General features: G+C 37.0%; 1 protein-coding gene across 1 annotated transcript in view; it reads right to left on the bottom strand.

The window, feature by feature from the left end:
• LOC124548166 (leukocyte surface antigen CD53-like) overlaps positions 1–19,212 on the bottom strand; it is a 141,864-nt gene that overhangs the window by 56,825 nt on the left and 65,827 nt on the right. The window contains exon 4 of the mRNA XM_047125159.1: positions 4,759–4,983. Within this exon, the coding sequence (XP_046981115.1) occupies positions 4,759–4,983 (225 nt within the window). The remainder of the gene's footprint in view (positions 1–4,758; positions 4,984–19,212) is intronic.

Consider the following 19,212-nt stretch of genomic DNA (forward strand, 5'->3'; position numbering starts at 1 on the left):
TGTTGATGTCTTATATTTATTGAAGGAACTGTACTTTTTGCAGCAGAAAATTGGATGTACTGTGTTTTTTCAAAGTTTAGAGCAAGCCCATATGCAGAAAACCAATTAATGACTTTTCCAAAGACCCCATTTGTATCATTTTCTATTGGACTTTCTTTTACTGGATTAATAATGATGCTTGTATCGTCAGCAAACAGTGTCAGTTCAGCTTCCTGTTTCAGACAGGAAGGGAGGTCATTCACATATATCAAGAACAGAAGGGGACCCATGATTGAAACCTGTGGAACACCTAATGTAATTTCACCCCAGTTAGATGAAGTGGCAAACTTATTTAACTCACTTGACCCAAAATTTTTGCTTCTTGTACTGTAGGTATGACTTAAACCACGCATATGCTATTCCATTTATACCATAGAATTGTAATTTCTGTAACATAATGTCATGGTTCACACAATCAAACGCTTTGGACAAGTCACAGAAAATTGCTATTGGTGACATTTTACTATTTAAAGATTCTATTATGTGGACAGTGAAACTGTTTATCTCAGTGGAACAGCATTTTTGAAATCCAAACTGTGATTTACTAAATATCCTATTATTGGTGAGATGGTTAACCACTGTTGAGTACATTACTTTCTCGAAGATTTTTGAGAATGTTGTAAGCAAGGATACTGGCCAATAATTATTGACATCTGTGGTGTCCCCCTTTTTGTAGAGAGGCCTGACAATGGCATTTTTAACCTGTATGGGAAAATACCTCGAGTTAGTGATTCATTACATATGTGACTCAGAACATCAGCTGTAATTGATCCATATTGTTTTAATATCTTATTAGAGATGTCATCTACTCCAACAGAACATTTACTTTTGAGAGATTTTATAATTTTACTTATTTCACAAGAGGTTGTTAGGTGAAACTTAATCTAACAAAATTTTTTCAAAACAGATTCTTCCATGTACTGGCTAGCTTTTTCTTTTGAACTGTTCTCACCAATTTTTTCTCCTACACTTAAGAAATGATTCTTAAATACATTAGCTGCTTGTGTACTGTTGCTTAGGATGGTCTCGTTCTCTTTAACACTAATACTACCTACCCCATTGGTTACATTTCCTGTCTCCCTTCTAACAACATTCCATATTGATTCGATTTTATTGCCGGAGTTGTTAATTTCTTCTCTAACATACATATTTCTTGATTTCCTTACAACTTTTCTCAGTATGTTACAATAATTTTTATAGTGTAAAACTACTTCTGGATCTTTACTAGTTCTTGCTGTCTCATAGAGTTTTGTTTTTCTTTCTGTAGACACTTTAATACCTGTAGCAATCCAAGGTTTCTTTGAAAAGTGTGTGGTGTTACACTTAGTAATTTTCTTTGGGAAACAATGTTCAAAGAGGGATATAAATTTATCAAGAAATATTTTGCACTTATCATTAACATTTGGCTCATTTATATACTTCTCCACAATTAACATTTCTTAAGCTTTCTCTGAAGTGCTGTATAGACACTGGGTTGAGCGACCTCACACTTCTACTTAATGGTTTCTGAACTGTACACCCTGTTAGGTATTGTAAGTTAATCAGTTGTGCATCATGGTCTGACAATCCATTTACCACAATGAAAGCATGTGTTTGTTTTACATCCTCTTTCTGCACAAGTGCTACTGTCCTGAGGTGTACGTGTAGGGAAATTGATCACTGATTCTAAGTTATTTGTTGTTAATAACACTTCTAGTTCACTTTTCCTATCAGAATTACTTAGAAAGTTTACACTGAAATCACCGCAGATTAATAACTTCTTCTTTTTGTCTGACAGACAGCATAAAAGGGAGTCAAACTTTTTTATGAACAGCTCCCAGTCTCCTAATGGGGACCTGTACACTGTTGCTAATATCAATACTACTTTATCTAGCTGAAGTTCACATGCACAAACCTCAAAGTGCTGATCAACACAAAATTTGCATTTATACCCTTGTTTTATGAAAATGCCAACTCCTCCTTCATCCACCCTGGATCTGCAAGTGTAAGATGCCAAATTATACCCACTTACACATAGTGTTCAGACAGACAGATTATATCAATCCCATTCTTATTTTTGAGATCATCTAAACACACTGATAGCTCGTGTAGTTTATTTTTTATTCCCCTGATATTTTGATGAAGTGTGTTGATACTGCCGTTAGCTTTACCCCAATTAACTGTACATGAAGTTTATTTTATTCTATTTATCTTGATTGTCAACTGTCTGTACTTCGGCTTTAACCTAAAAAATCCTGTCTGCCTGGACCCATTAACCACACGGATCGCCCCTTGTGTTACTGTGGACCCTCTTTCAGTTACTGCTAATAGAGAAGCTAACTTACTTTTCCTTGTCCTATTCAGTTGCAGGCCATGTGTAGTGTATCCCCACCTACCAATAGCATTAGATTAGAGATTAGATTAGATTTATACTTGTTCCATAGATCATGAATACGACACTTCGTAATGATGTGGAACGTGTCAGGTTAATAAAAGATGTCTATACAAGATATTACATTACACAAAATATTGCATGACACTAATGTTTAAGTTGGTTGGTTTTTTTTATTTTTATTTTTTTTCCCTCCCTTAATTTATATCTAAAAATTCAGCCAGTGAGTAGAAGGAGTTGTCATCTAGAAATTCTTTTAATTTATTTTTAAATGTTGGTTGGCTATCTGTCAGGCTTTTGATGCTGTTTGGTAGGTGACCAAAGACTTTTGTGGCAGCATAATTTACCCCTTTCTGTGCCAAAGTCAGATTTAACCCTGCATAGTGAAGATCATCCTTTCTCCTGGTGTTATAGCTATGCACACTGCTATTACTTTTGAACTGGGTTGGATTATTAACAACAAATTTCATAAGTGAATATATATACTGTGAGGATCCCTAGATCCTTAAATAGATGTCTGCAGGATGACCATGGGTGGGCTCCAGCAATTATTCTGATTACACGTTTTTGAGCAATGAATACTTTTCTACTTAACAATGAATTACCCCAGAATATGATGCCATACGAAAGCAGTGAATGAAAGTAGGCATAGTAAGCTAATTTACTGAGATTCTTATCACCAAAATTTGCAATAACCCTAATAAGATACGTAGCTGAACTCAGCAGACCATCAATGTGTTGCTTCCAGTTTAACCTCTCATCAATGGACACACCCAAAAATTTTGAAAATTCTACCTTAGCTACAGACTTCTGTTCAAAGTTTATATTTATTACTGGAGTTGTGCTATTTACTGTACGGAACTGTATATACTGTGTTTTATCAAAATTTAAAGAGAGTCCATTTGCTGAGAACCACTAAATAATTTTGTGAAAAACATCATTTACAATTACATCACTTAGTTCTTGGTTTTTGGATGTTATTACTATACTTGTATCATCAGCAAAAAGAACTAACTTTGCATCTTCATCAATGTGGAATGGTAAGTCATTAATGTACATCAAGAACAGTAAAGGACCTAAGTCCGAACCCTGTGGGACCCCGTACTTGATAGCCCCCCAATTTGAGGAATCAGCTGTTGTTTTATCATTACATGAACCACTTATTTCAACTTTCTGCATTCTTCCAGTTAAGTATGAATTAAACCGTTTGTGCACTGCCCCCCTCAAACCATAATGATTTACTGAAACAACACTTACGTGAGATTTTTCCAGTGTCTGGAGCATCCTGTTCAGCTCAGTGTTAACACGCATTACAGCAGCGTTTACCCATGACTGATCATGGTGCTGAAAGACCTCCACAAACTCCACATGTGTGTGCTCAGGTTCTGCTCCTATTTTATCCAGGTCACTCCTAACATTGTATCTTGGATTCATCACCAGGCTGTTTCCTGCTCCCCCAACTACAATTACCCGATCTTCCTTCTCAAAGTCCCTGCATAGCTGACCAATGCACTTCTGTCAAATTGAACGATTCTCTTCAGTCATTGTTGGTCCTCTTGCAGTATCTTTTTCCGACCACAGTGATGTTGGAGATTTGGTGTTTTACTGGATTCCTGATATTCATGGTACACTTGTGAAATAGTCATATGGGAAAATCCCCACTTCATAGCTACCTCAGAGATGCTGTGTCCCATTGTTCACGTGCTGACTATAACACTAGGTTCAACCTCACTTAAATCTTTATAACCTGTGATTGTAGCAACAGTAACTGATCAGACAACTGCACCAGACACTCTTTGTCTTATGCAGGTGTTGCCGACTGCAGTGCCATATTCTACCTATTTACACATCTCTGTATTTGAATAAGTATGCCTATACCAGTTTCACCAATTCAAGACAAGCTTACGAATTTTTTTAACGTGAAAATATTGTAGTATTGGTAATGTCTTTGAACATGGTATCATTTTATGCAATTCAGGAATCATGATTTCATGTCTGTGATGTTATTGATAAAGAAGATGACAGCATTGCTAAGAGGGAATGTGACTTGTGGCATTAATGGTATCATACAGTTCAGTTCTGTATTTAAGTGAAATGTGGCTGCCATATTGGATTGTGATGTCAGGTATAATACAGCATTTATGTGCAAAGTGCATCAAAGTCCACATATCCATATTACTCACATACATATAACTAACAATATTGCTGCACAATTGTTACAAATGTTTCACTAGCAAAGTGCAGGCTCCTGAACCATACTCATTACAAATGTGTTGGGACACACAGCAGGAATTAAAAAAACTAATATTCATAATGACAATGACATAATTTCATACACTTTTTCTTACCTCAAGTACTCCAGATGCAACAACTGCACATCCAATCAACATTCCTACAAAACCCAAGAATTCTTCCTCAGCAAACCAGCATCCTTTAGTATAGAAGGTTTCAGTAGCATTTGTTTCATAGTAACACTCAATGTCCTGTATGCAGCATGATGGTGGCAGTACCTCAGGAGTAGATGGGTTTAAATTTATATAATCTTCTGGCCCAGTAGCACCACAGCACTGCAACTGGAATAAGGAAACTGGTTGTAATAGTTGGTCCAGTTTGGAGAACCTACTCTTAGGACATGACAGTTAGTTGTTTTTGGGTGTTTGACATATTGGTCTTTAGCACCCAACTTAAGACATAAAGGTCTCATATAAGGTAGCAACCAAGTCCAATGAAAATAATTACAATCCGTATATAATAAAATAGAAGATTTTACAAAAAATTCTTCAGTATCTTTGTCAATTATGTGTGCCTATATACTTTATTAATGCTATTATTGTGAAGAATAAATTTCAGGAATGTGTTGAACCTAATCATCATTGTAGAAGGGCTAGGAAACAAACTGATAAGGAACAACATAGCTCTAAAATGCAGTATGTGAACCAATCCTCAGAAATGTTCATCAGCTGTTACAGAGTACCTCCATTGCAGTTGTGGTGCTGATGGTAATGTCACAATAATGCACCCAAAGCTGGGAGGACTCTGTTTTAATAGTAGATTAGATTAGATTAGTTTTTCGTTCCATAGATCCGTGCTGAGGAGGTCCTCGTGGATGTGGAACATGTCAGTTTTTTTTTTAAGTTGAAATAACAATACTAATAGTATGAATATATACATCATTTGTTTCTATTAAAAAATTCGTCAATGGAGTAGAAGGAGTTGGCCGCTAGTAAGTATTTCAGGCTCCTTTTAAACTGATCTTTATTTGTAACTTAATTTTTTATATTTACTGGCAAATTATTGAAGATGAGTGTTCCTGAGTAGTGGATCCCTTTTTGAACTAAAGTAAGTGCTTTTAAGTCCTTGTGCAGATCATTTTTGTTCCTGGTATTGTATGCATGTACTGAGCTGTTTGTTGGAAAAAGAGATATACTATTTAGGACAAATTTCATTATGGAGTAAATATACTGTGAGGCATTAGTTAGTATACCCAGTTCTTTGTAGAGGTTTCTACAGGACGCCCGTGAATTTACTCCACAAATAATACGTATTACACGCTTTTGGACTCTGAAAACTGTTGTTTGACTTGAAGAGTTACCCCAAAATATTTTACCGTATGACATTATGGAATGAAAGTAGGCAAAGTACGCAAGCTTTTTCATTTTTATGTCGCCTATGTCTGCTAACACTCGAATTGCAAATACAGATTTGTTAAGGCGTTTCTGCAATTCTGTGGTGTGATCCTCCCAACTGAATTTATTATCAAGTTGTAATCCCAGGAATTTAAGACTGTCAACCTCTTCTATCTGCTCTTCTTCGTACTTTATGCATATGCTGGGTGGAAACCTCTTACAGGTAGTGAATTGCATATAGTGAGTCTTTCTGAAGTTTAATGTCAGTGAGTTGGATTTAAACCATTTATTAATATCCATGAAAATATCATTAGCAGATCTTTCTAGAACTACACTCTACATACTATTTATTGCAATACCTGTGTCATCTGCAAACAAAACGAACTCTGCTTCTGGAAGTGAAACTGATGAGAGATCATTAATGTACACAAGAAAAAGCAATGGTCCTAAGATTGATCCTTGTGGGACACCAGATGTAATTTCTTCCCTTTCTGATGATGAGTGATGACTTAATTCACTAGTCCCTTGCACTGACTCCCTTTGTTTCGTGTTAGCGAGGTATGACTTGAACCATTTTGCAGCACTGCCCGTGACACCATAAAATTCTAATTTACTTAAAAGGATGTTGTGGTTCACACAATCAAATGCCTTTGACAAATCACAGAAAATACCTGCTGCTTGTAATTTGTTATTTAATGAATTAAGTACATTTTCACTGTAGGTGTAAATAGCCTTCTTGATATCAGAACCCTTCAGAAATTCAGACTGTGTTCTTGATAATATGTTATTTTATTTCTTGTGTAATCCATGGTTTTATTATACACTTCTGCTTAATTTGAGTAACTTTTAGAGGAAAACAGCTTTCAAACATGATACTGACATTGTTCATGAATGTGTTATATTTTTCATTCATGTCATGAGCACTATAAACGTCTTTCCAGTTCATATCTTTGAGCAGTTTTCTAAAACACTCAAATTTTGGTTGATTGACTACTCTCCTGTACTCAGATTTAGCAGTCTTGATAATCTGCTTAGAATTTACATCTAAAACAAGGAGCTGCATGTCATGATCTGATAGTCCATTTATAACAGGTTTTATGATATGATTTTGTTCCTTTGATTTATCTATAAAAATGTTATCAATGGCTGTCCTTGAGGATTTAGTGATCCTAGTTGGAAAGTTTACAGTGTGATTTAGATTGAAAGACAACATTACTAACTGCAGTGAATGTTTACTGGAAGATAGCATTAGAAAATCTGTATTAAAGTCACTAGCAATCAAAATTTCTTTGTTTCTTCCTGTTAAATAACCCAAAAGAGCTTCTAAATGATTTATGAATAGATTATAATTTCCTGCAGGTACTCGGTAAATAGTTACTATTATATAGGATCTGTTATGGAACTCTACTTCTGTTGCACATGCTTCTAGATGCTGCTCTAAACAGAATTTATTAATGTCAATGTTCTTGAATTTATGGCAGTTTTTAATAAATGTGGCAACTCCTCCTCCATCCATATCTACTCTGCAGAAGTAGGAAGCTAGCTTAAACCCTGAAATGTCTAACATATCTATACCAGTGGTCACTTGATATTCAGAGAGGCAGATTATGTCAATTTGGTTAGATGAATTCATTTCATCAGTACAAATGAGTAGTTCATCAACTTTATTTCTGAGTCCCAGAATGTTCTGGTGTAATAAAGATAACTGATACTGCATACTAATGGGATTATAACTGCTTTGGCGAAGATGAACTGGCAGTTTCTGATTACTTTCTGTTAAACATTGTTTAAATGGAGGCCGTATGCTAAAATCTGACTCCTGTTCATCTGTTTTCTCAAACTGAGTGTGTCTGCCAATCTCTCTTAAAACTCGTTTTCTTTCTCCCTTCCCTATCCTAGAAAAGGCATCCCTCTGACACCTGTGACCACTGGTATTTTACCACTTGTGACAAAGTTCCCCCTTAAGTTTTCTGCAATGAATCCAGACAGTTTTTCCTTCCCTTTCCTACTGAGGTGAAGGCCATGCCTGGTGTAGTCCCTCCTATTGATAGCATCCACAGGAATCAAATCAATATGGGACCCTATATCCGTCCTAAGCAGACACTCCAACTTCAATTTCACCCTCCCTACAGAAGAGTTCAAATGAGGCCAATCATGGCGTCTCAACACAGACACAAATCCCACACTCGTATGCTTCGTTGCTGATGCTATCTTCACCAGGTCACTCTCTATGGAATATTCAGAGTCTCTGTCAATGCCATTTCCTGGACCACCCGCTATAACCACGGCATCCTCCTTTGTGATATCCTGTTACCTGACCCAGATCTGCATTAGGCTTGAAAAAGTTTGTGACCTAGTACTCTGGACCTACATTTTCCTGCAGTAGTTGGCCAACACCTCTACCATGGGAACTACCTAACAACAGAACTTTCTTTCTCTTTACAAATTTCCCTACCTTTTTCAAGTCATTGAAAGCTTGTTGTGCCCTTTCTACAGCTTCAGCTACATGAGGCTCATCCGATTCTGACTGAGGCAACAGGTCAAATCTATTTTCAAGATTTTTGACAAGGCTGTCTGATGCTCTCCTTTGCCTGTTCCCCCTATTACTTGTTGCCACTTCCCACCTCTGTTCACCCTTCTCCCTCTTTAACCTCTCCAGATCCTCTCTTTCCTTGTCTAGGTTAGCTTGAAGAGCTGCAATTTTCCCTTCCTGTTTAGGTATTTTCCTATCTCTACTGCAGATCCTACAATACCACTGGTGAGCCTCATTTATGTCCCCATTTCCTACGCCATTACATTCGCCCCAATGAAAGAAACTACAGCATCCATCACACCATACCCCCGGAACTAACGATCCTACGGCATGTCACACACTTCCCACTCATGGTAAATACAGAAATGGTATAAACTGATTTAAGTAGTGACTAAAACGTAAACAAAGGACCCTAGAAACTATTCAGGCAGATATAGATAACTTGAAAGAGTATTGAATAAAAAAACTGGTGATTACATATAAGTTTAAGTCACTGTTTACTTACAATATGCGCGTGTGAAATTAAGCCTAAAATCCGTGCTATAGGCGCAAGAAGGAAAATAAACTTCTTACCCCGTTTTATCTTCTTTACACTTCACTAACATTTCCACTAATGTAACAAAACTTATATTATATTTATACCAACTGGAAACGTTTGCCTATAAGTTTAATTCACTGCTTACTTATGATTCGTGCGCGTGAAATTAGGCCTAGGATTCACGCTACAGGCGCGAGAAGGAAAATACGCTTCTTACCCCATTTAATCTTATTTTATGCTTCACTAACACTTCCACTATTTTAACAACACTTATATTTATAACACCTGTACACATTTAAAAATAGCTTAATAACAACGCTTTTTATAATTATTTAGTGCAGCAAATACTCGGAGAGTCAACATTGGTGCAGTGTTGCCAACGATATAGTCATGCTCATAAGTCACTGATCAGAAGGCTAAAGGCTTAAAGTCACTAAGAGTTATTCAAAATATGATGTCATCGGTATATGACATATTGGAAATGTGTTTGTGGGATGATGTGTCATGGTATATTATATGGCACTAGATGCCCATATGTGGATCTGGAAGATTCTTGGTGAGCAGTATTTTCCTGAATGTGTGATCATCTGTGACCCTCCTGGTTTGGTCTCTGTCTGTTAGTTCTCGTTGTTGTCACACTGACAGCAGGTGCTTGTGAAATACGTTTTGATAGTAGCTTGTTCTTAACATGCTTCCCCACAGTCTGGCAACAATTAGGAAACTGAATCTTTATGTATTAGCATGATAAAGGTCTAGGTGATGTGAAGTCCATTCCATGGTTTGAATAAAATGAATTGGAATTGTTTGACTGGCTCGTTCAAATTCACAGCCTTATTTCTCTTCATCATCTTCACAGTGAAGTAGATCTCCAGTTTTCTGCCACCTTATTTCTCTCATAAACTTAACAACAACTATTCATCATGCTGAAAGAAACAAGAAAATAAATTCTGCCTTCTGGGTAGCTAATCAGAACTTCTTGTAAATTTCTCCAGGTGGATTAAAAGGCATCACTGTAGCTCAAGGAAGCCTTTCTCATTATCACTTACATAACTAGTCTCTTTCAAACTGATAAAAATGTATATAAAATTACTTTTGTGCATTTAATGCATTTGATGTAGAACTTAAATGCCACAAATCAAGACTTCAAAGAATAAATTCCCTACAACTTTTGCTAGGGGGGGGGGGGGGCAGAAAAATCATTCAAAGCTCACTAACTGCTGACTGAACTCATCCAAGGAAGTAGAATATTAAAATTATATTATGTAAATATGAGAACTGTGGAACTGCATCTTGTGTGGTTATGAACACTTTCTATTCACCAAATGGAAAAAACTGAGCATTGCAAACACTCTTGTGCCTGTGCAGTTCTAAAAATTCCAGCTTCATAATCCTATAATCTACTTGCTGCATGGCACCTCTGCCATCCATTCTTGACTCATACATGCTTCATTATGATATTAAAAGAGGTATATAATATGTTTGCCTATGCCACTAAGCAACTAACTTTTTCATGTCCCACCAGGGGGCACGCATGATCTCTACCTCACTGACAATCGCAGTGCATGTGAACTCACTCTGAGTCATGTAAACTGGTAACTGCAGGATGGCCATCCAAGGACGAGTGCTGTCATTTATGAGGGACATAGAAGCTATCAGCAAATGTGTGTCAGTTTTGGTTCTACCAACTTAGACATCCAAAAAGCTTGTTGCTCACATTTGGTGCAAGAGGGTCTGGGAATTTGGTCTGCTTTTTGGTGTCTACAGAATTTATGGGTAAAGTTGATTAGTGAGCTGTGGCATGTAGTGTGCAGGCAATATAAATGGTTATGCACAGCTGTTGCAGTGCTGTAGGGTTCCTTATTATGTGTGTTAGGTTTCAGTTAATCCTAATTTCATTTCAAGCGTTGACCATCCCTATTAGTTAACTGACATTGTTAAAACTTTTTTATTAATTTATTAGTATTACTTATACTTGTTTTCTGTCATTTCTCTTGTACTCAAGGTTAATTTAAGTTCTATTTCATTTAAAGTCATGAAGGCATTATTCTTTAATTTTTAATTACACTTTGTCATATAGAACCAGCCTGAGTTATTTGCATTCCACTTAAAGAGTTCAAATAATGAGTCCCTGATTTACCTAAAGGCTTTATTTTAAATTGTTTTATAGTTTCTCCTTGATTATTCTAACTGTTGTGCTTACTGGTATTAACTGATGTGTTCACTAAATGTTTAATGATGCTTGATGTACTTTTTGGATCGTGTGTTAATTGAAATATTTTCTGTGTATTCTAGTCATGCCTGAATTTGTATGATGCTTCATTGGAATTGTTTTGAGACAGAAGCTTTACACAAGGTCATGCTGTTAATCCTAAACAGAAAATCTCTTAAATTTCAAATATTAAATATGTGCTCGAACTGTGGACCTCACTGTTGGTAGGATGGCTTGCATGCCTCAACAATACAGGTAGCCTTACTGCAGAAGAAACCACAATAGAGGGGTATCTGTTGACAGGTCAGACAAACATCTGGTTCCTGTAGAAGGGCAGCAGTCTTTTCAGTAGTTGCAGTGGAAACAGTTTGGATGATTGACTGGAACAGCCTTGCTGTGCTAGTACTACAAACAGCTGGAAGGAAGGGGAAACTATAGCTGTAATTTTTTCTGAGGGTATGCAGATCTACTTCATGGTTAAATGTGATGGCAACCTCTTGGGTAAAATATTCTGGAAGTAAAATAGTCCCCATTTTGAATCCTGAATCCCAGGGTGGGGACTACCCATAAGAATGTTGTCTGTCATCAGGGTAGGGGGGTAAAAAACAACAACAACAAAAAAAAACACCCTGGTGTTCTGTGGATTGGAGTGTGGAATTTACATCCCTTAATCACTTAGATAGGTTAGAAAATCTATAAAGTGAAATGAACAGGTTGAAGTTACATGCAGTGGGAATTACTGAAATTCAGTGATAGGAGGATCAGGACTTCTGGCCAGGTAAAGACAGAGTTATAAATACAAGATTAGGAATGCAGGTAACCTTCTACGAATGGCATAGTAAAGACACTGTCATAGCAAAGATAGACACAAAGCCAACACCCACTGCAGTAGTACAATTGTATATGCCAATCAGTTCCACAGATGGTGAAGAGATTGAAGAAATATATGATGTGTTAAAAGAAATTGTTCAGAAAGTTGAAGGAGACAAAAATTTAATTGTAGTAGGGGACAGGAATTCGATAGTAGGGAAAGGAGAAGAGGGAAAACTTGTAGGTGAACATGAACAGGGGGGAAAAGTATGAAAGAGGAGGCTGCCTGCTAGAATTCTGCACAGTGTGTAATTTAATCATGAAAGGAGGTTGCATATGTGGAAGAGACCTGGAGATACCAGAAGGTTGCTAAGTGATTTTATTTGATTTATTTCGTGTTCCATAGATCCAACTGTGTTGGATTCACAAGGACGTGGAACGCATCAGTTTTTTACAAATACAATCTGATAATCTTATAGCATATACAGAAATTTGAGTACATAATTATATGAAAATTTATACAGTAAATTCTTTGGGCAGCAATACAGAAAAAGAAAATACATGTTTTCTTAGAATCATTAAAGCACTACAGAAAACAAATACAGAGCACACACAGATACAGAGCTCAGGTTAAATAACATTCTTAGTGGCATTATGTCAACTTTTATTACATAATATTAAAATTTTACAATTTATTTAGTTAAAAATTCATCTAGATTGTAAAAAGCTTTTTCTTGCAGAAATCTTTTTGGCGCTTTCTTAAACTTACTCTTGTTATGAATCTCTGTCTTTATTTCAGGCAGAAGAACATAGAAGGGTTTTGCTCTAGTGTAATGGACACCCTTTTGCACCAAGCTCAAATTTCTGTGCTCACTGTGTATGTCATTCTTCCTCTGTGTGTTGAGTTCATGATAATTACTGTTTGATTGAAATATCTCTATATTTTTACAAACAAAACACATGAGAGAAAAAATACATTGGCATGTAGTTGTGTATATTTTAAGTTTTCAAAATCTATTTCTACATGAGTCTCTTGGGTACAATCCACATATAATTCTTAAAGCTCGCTTCTGTGCAATGAACACTGTCCTTGCTAGTGGCTGGTTGCCCCAAAAAATAATTCCGTACTCAATGAGAGAATGAAAACAGCCATAGTATGCCACTTTTGCAGTGTTAGGTTCAACACTTGTAGTGACAACCTGTAAAGCATAGGTAGCAGAGCTAAGCCTTTTACAGAGATTAATAATTTGTGAAGACCAGTTCATTTTCTTGTCAATGTCCACTTCAAGAAATTTTGTTGTTTCCATTCTTTCTATTGGTTGATTACCACATGTCACACTTATCTCTCTCTCTTTTTCTGTTTTTGTACAGAATTGAATAAAGCTCGTCTTACTGGAATTTAATGAGTGACCATTCACCTTGAACCAATTAACATCTGAGGGTATGTGATTAATGAGTTCCTGAAGATTGTTGTGTGTTCTACTGCTCTTAAAAATTGTGGTATCATCAGCAAATAATGTAAATTTACACGGCAGGCTTGTACATGATGGTAGATCATTTATAAAAATCAGGAATAATAGTGGCCCAAGAATTGAGCCCTGAGGCACTCCACATGTAATGGAGCTGCATTCAGAATCTGAGAAAGCATCACATACTCCACCTGAGCTATTCAAGACAACCTTTTGTTTTCTGTCTTGGAGGTATGGCTGTAGCCAATTGCCTGCAACATCACTTATTCCTACTAATTTTGCTTTTTGCAAGAGAATCTGGTGATCAACACAGTAAAACACTTTGGATAAATCACAGAAGACACCAAGTGCTAGCATTTTTTCATTAAGGGTTTCTAGGACTTCATTTGCAAGTGCATAGACTGCGTCTTCTGATTGTGTAATGGTAATCTAGAGACTTCAGGACAGATTTTTAAATTGTAAGACATTTCAAGGTCCAGATGTGGACTCTGACCACAATTTATTGTTTATGAACTATAGATTAAAACTGAAGAAACTGCAAAAAGATAGTAATTTAGAAAGATGGAACCTGGATAATCTGAATGAACCAGTGATTGTAGAGAGCTTCAGGCAGAGCATTAGGGAATGACTGGCAAGAACAGGGAAAAGGAATACAATAGAAGAAGATTGGGTAGCTTTCAGAGACAAAATAGTGAAGGCAACAGAGGATCACACAGGTAAAAAGATGACACAAGAAATACTGAATTTATCTGATGAAATGAGAAAATATAAAAATGTAGCAAATGAAGGGAATACAAACGTCTCAAAAATGAAACTGACAGGAAGTACAAAATGGCTACTCATGATTGGCTGGATTACAGATGTAAGAACATTAAATCATATTTCACTAGGTTACAGACAGATCTGCCTAAATAAAAATTAAAGAGGCCTTTGGAGAAAAGAGAACCAGCTGCATGAATATCAAGAGCAAAGATGGAAAACCAGTCCTAAGCAAAGAAGGGGAAGTTGAAAGGGGGAAGGAGTGTATAGAGGATCTATACAAGGAAGATGAAATCGGTACTATAAAAATGGAAGAGGGTGTAGATGAAGATGAGATGGGAGAGATGATAGTGTGAGATGAATTTTAGAGAGTACTAAAAGACCTAAGTTTGAAACAACACTCTGGGAGAAGATGATATTCTGTCAGAACTACTGACAGCCTTGGGAGAGCCAATCATGAATTCTTCCATCTAGTGTAGAAGATGTATGAGACAGGTGAGATAACATCACACTTCAAGAACAATATAATAAATCCAGTTCCAACAAAAATATCTGACAGGTGTGTATATTACTGAACTATCAGTTTAATAAATTATTGTCGCAAAATACTAACAGACATTTTTTACACAAAAATGAGAAATCTGATAAAAGCCAACCTTGGGGAATATCAGTTTGGATTCCAGAGAATTGTAGAAACATGTGAGACAATACTGACACTATGACTTATCTTAGAAGATATGTTAAGGAAAGACAAATCTACATTTATATCATTTGTAGATTTAGAGGAAGCTTTTGATAACATTGACTCAAATACTCTCTTTGAAATTCTGAAGGTAGCAGGGATACAATACAGAGAGCAGAAGATGATTTACAACTTGTATAGAAAGCAGATGGCAGGTATAAAAACTGAAGAGAATCAAAGGGAAGCAGTGGTTGAAAAGGGAGTCTACTAGGGTTGTAGCCTATCCACAATTTTATTCAAACAGTATACTAAACAAGCAGTAAAACAAACCAAAGGAAAATTTTGAGCAGGAATTAAAGTTCAGGGAGAAAAAATAAAAACTTTGAGGTTTGCCAATGACATTGTAATTCTGTCAGAGACAGCAAAGGACTTTGAAAAGGCATATAAGATGAACATCAACAAAAGCAATCCAAGAATAATGGAATGAAGTTGAATTAAACTGGTGATGCTGAGGGAATTAGATTAGGAAATGAGACACTTAAAGTAGCAGATAGTAGAAAATGTTTCTGAAGAAGAGAAATTTGTTGACATCAAATCTACATTTAAATGTTAGGAAATCTTTTCTGAAGGTATTTTTATGGAATGTTGCCACTTATGGAAGTGAAACATGGATGATGAACATTTTGGACAAGAAGAGAATAGAAGCCTCTGAAATGCGATGCTACAGCAGAATGCTGAAGATTAAATGAGGAGAGCACATAACTAATGAACACAACTGATGAGAAAAGAAATTTCTGGCACAACCTGACTAGAAGAAGGAATCAGTTGATGGGGCACATTCTAAATCATCAAGGATTCATCAGTTTTGTATTGGAGGGAAGTTTAGAGAGTAAAAATTGTGGAAGGAGACCAAGAGATGAACACAATAAGTAGATTCAGAAGGATGTAATCTATAGTAGTTATCTGGAGATGAAGAGGCTTGAATGAGATAGAATAGCTTGGAGTGCTGCATTAAACCCCTCTTCAGACTGAAGACCACAACAACAATAAATATTTATTGCTCTTTTTCTTACATTCATTTGAGATGGTTTAATTTCACTTCTTAAAAACATTTCTTTTCCGAGTTAAGTTTTGTGTTTTTTTCAGCCTGGCACCTTACCACTCCCAGGTCCTCACTTGCTAAAGTATTCCATTTCCCTTCCTGTTACAGTATTGGGAAAGTGTGTATGCTGAGTCTGCCTTGCCACATGCCTGGTTCTAACAGCTTTCATGTCAGTCATGCTGAGTGAAATGGTAATAAAGGGCTAATCTACAAGGTAAGTCAATATCTAATTTCATTTGCAGAAATAGTACGTTGCAGCAGTGTTTAATGTGACAATTTTCCAAGTATTCAGTACCAAGATGAGAGATGCCCATTACAGCTGTCATATCCTTCTGTGGCTATCTCGACTATGAAGATGTTGGCTCATATTTACTGTCTTTATCATTGTTCTATAGCATTTCATGGATATGCAGAGATGGTAGCTTCAGCAAGTCACATTCAACTTCTTATCCATTTTGGTTCTTTTCAACATTTTGCTCTGTCTCTTATAATGTCCTTGTCAACTAGTCATTAAACTGTACCATTCATTCTTTCTTTTCTGTGATTTTCTGATACTCCCAGAAGGTAGTGTTTGAACATATGCAGTTGCACTTGTGTTTACACATTCTGTATGCTTTTCAGAACATATCCCAAGAGCACCGCACCTGACCCCATCATGCATAGAACATCTGCAACTCCTCAGCCCATAATGTCACTACACCAGAGTTGTTGCTGACAGTTTTGAGAGTGTAGTGTCTTTGCTAACAGCCCATCAAAGTGCACACAGATTGCTATAAGACTGAAACATAACATATGACATAGTACAATCTTTTGTTTGATTCAATATTACAAGAATGAAACACATAAGTTTTCATTTCTACGATTTCTATTCTCATAAATGTAAATTGATTGTAAACACACTTTCTGTCTTAGTCAACTGTTTCAGAAATAACTTAAATTTTCATGTAACAGGAGTTGGTTCTGATGCACCATAACAGACACTTTCAGCTTTTATATATGAGGGGTGTTCAGTAAGTTATGCAACATCTTTTTGTTTCTGAAAGAAGGGTTTTATACAGGATTCCAATATGCGATATTATTCCTCACATTTTTGGCAACAATACCATATTTTTCAACATAATCTCTGTTAAGTGCAACAGACTTATGCCACCTTGCTGGGAGGGTCTGTATTCTCATATGGTACCAGTGTACTAGTTGACATTGGAGTGAATGGCTTGCTATATCAACAACCTCCCCATCGTCCAAGTACTGCTTCCCACAGAGTGTGTTCTTCATTGGGCCAAACAGATCAAAATCAGAAGGTGTGATATCTGGGCTGAAGGGTGGATGAGGAAGAACAGTCCAATGAAGTTTTGTAAGCTACTCTTGGGTGCCCAGACTTTCGTGAGGTCTTGGTTCTCATGGAGGAGATAAAGTTCATTTGCATTTTTGTGGCAGTGAACATGCTGAAGTCATTTCTTCAGTTTTGTGATGATTGTGCAGTATGCTTCAGAGTTGACTGTTGTAAAATGAGGGAGGACATCAAACAGAAATACTTCTTCAGAGTCCCAGAAGACCATCGCTGTGACTTTACTGGCTGAGGGTGCGGCTTTGAACTTTTTCTTCGGAGGAGATGTGGGGTGGCACCATCCCATAGATTGCCATTTAGTTTCTAGTACAAACTGATGAACCCAATTTTCATCACCTGTGACAATGTTTGACAAAAAATTCTCACAATCAGCCTCATCATACAAAAGCAGTTCTGCAGAGACGGTCCTGCATTGCTGTTAGGCAGCACGGAACCCAGTGGGCACACACCTTTGAATACCCCAGTTGGTGGACGAGTGTGTCAGCACTACCATGTACAATTGAGCAGTGACATGTCTCATTGCGATCTGTTGATCACCTTGAATGAGAGTGTCCACACATTCCAGCATTGCAGGGATCACAAATGTGTGCAGCTGGCCGAAGAGATCAGCCAGGTCTTTTGCAACCTTGTTGCACAGATGACAGATGCCTTGTTCAATGAGTTCATATGCTGTTGTTCAGTACCAGGTCTCCATAGATGTCTGCAAACATGAATATCTATGACACTCTGGTTTTCTGCCAAAAGAATCTCAATGACAGCTCTCTGCTTGGATAACACCTTTGTTACAGATGCCACTTTGAAGGCTGTGTATAGTGCTGTCACCTATCGGAACTTCAGGAATCCATAGAGGCTGAAGCAGGAATATTCCATGATGTCCCACAGCAAATTTTGCAATTTTTTTCAACAGAAATTGGCTGAGAGAAAAAGAGAATCTGTTGCATTGCTTAATGAACACCCCCCGTAAAACTGCTTTGAAATATTCCTCTTTCCATGTCAATGTTTTTACTGGTATTTACTTTGTCAGATTTCTTCATGTGATTAAAGTTTTGATATTTGGTTTCTTCCTTAGAATTTTTCCCCGCATTACTAACATGTATTGAAAGTCATAACCATCACCCACTTGCGGTGCTGTAATTGGTTCTGTGGGGTACCTTCCATGAACAAATCTTATATAACCTGGTGTGAGAACAACACTCAACTTACTGTAATTATGTCAGACCTGTGGACTCTAACTCACTGTCAGGACGGCCACCTCTTCACCCAGGATGGAATCTTCAGTATGGTGGTTTGCAGCTCGGTGGTGGAATCTATAGAACTCTATTGGATAATACATCCTTTAATAATGTACTGTAATTGATAGATAAAAAGTCTACTCAACAAGCAGCAGCAGGGGAACACACACATTCAAAGTATTTAACTTTTACAGGCTTTCAGAGCCAGTGGCTCCTTCTTCTGGCAGAAGAATTGAAGAGGAAGAAAGAGGGGTGAAATAAAAGGACTGGACATGTTTAAGGAAAGGGGTATGGTTCAGAAAAGTCCATTTTGCGAAACTGCTCCAGTCATTTTCCTTCATCCCTCTTCCTTCCCCTCCAACTCTTCTGGCAGAAGAAGCAGCCACTGGCTCTGAAAGCCTGTAAAAGTTAAATCCTTTTGTGTGTGTGTGTTCCCCTACCGCCGCTTGTTGAATACATTTTTCATCTACCCATTTACATTATATTATCAATAA

This window comes from Schistocerca americana, chromosome 1 (assembly GCF_021461395.2).
Source record: "Schistocerca americana isolate TAMUIC-IGC-003095 chromosome 1, iqSchAmer2.1, whole genome shotgun sequence".
NCBI classification, from domain to species: Eukaryota; Metazoa; Arthropoda; class Insecta; order Orthoptera; family Acrididae; genus Schistocerca; species Schistocerca americana.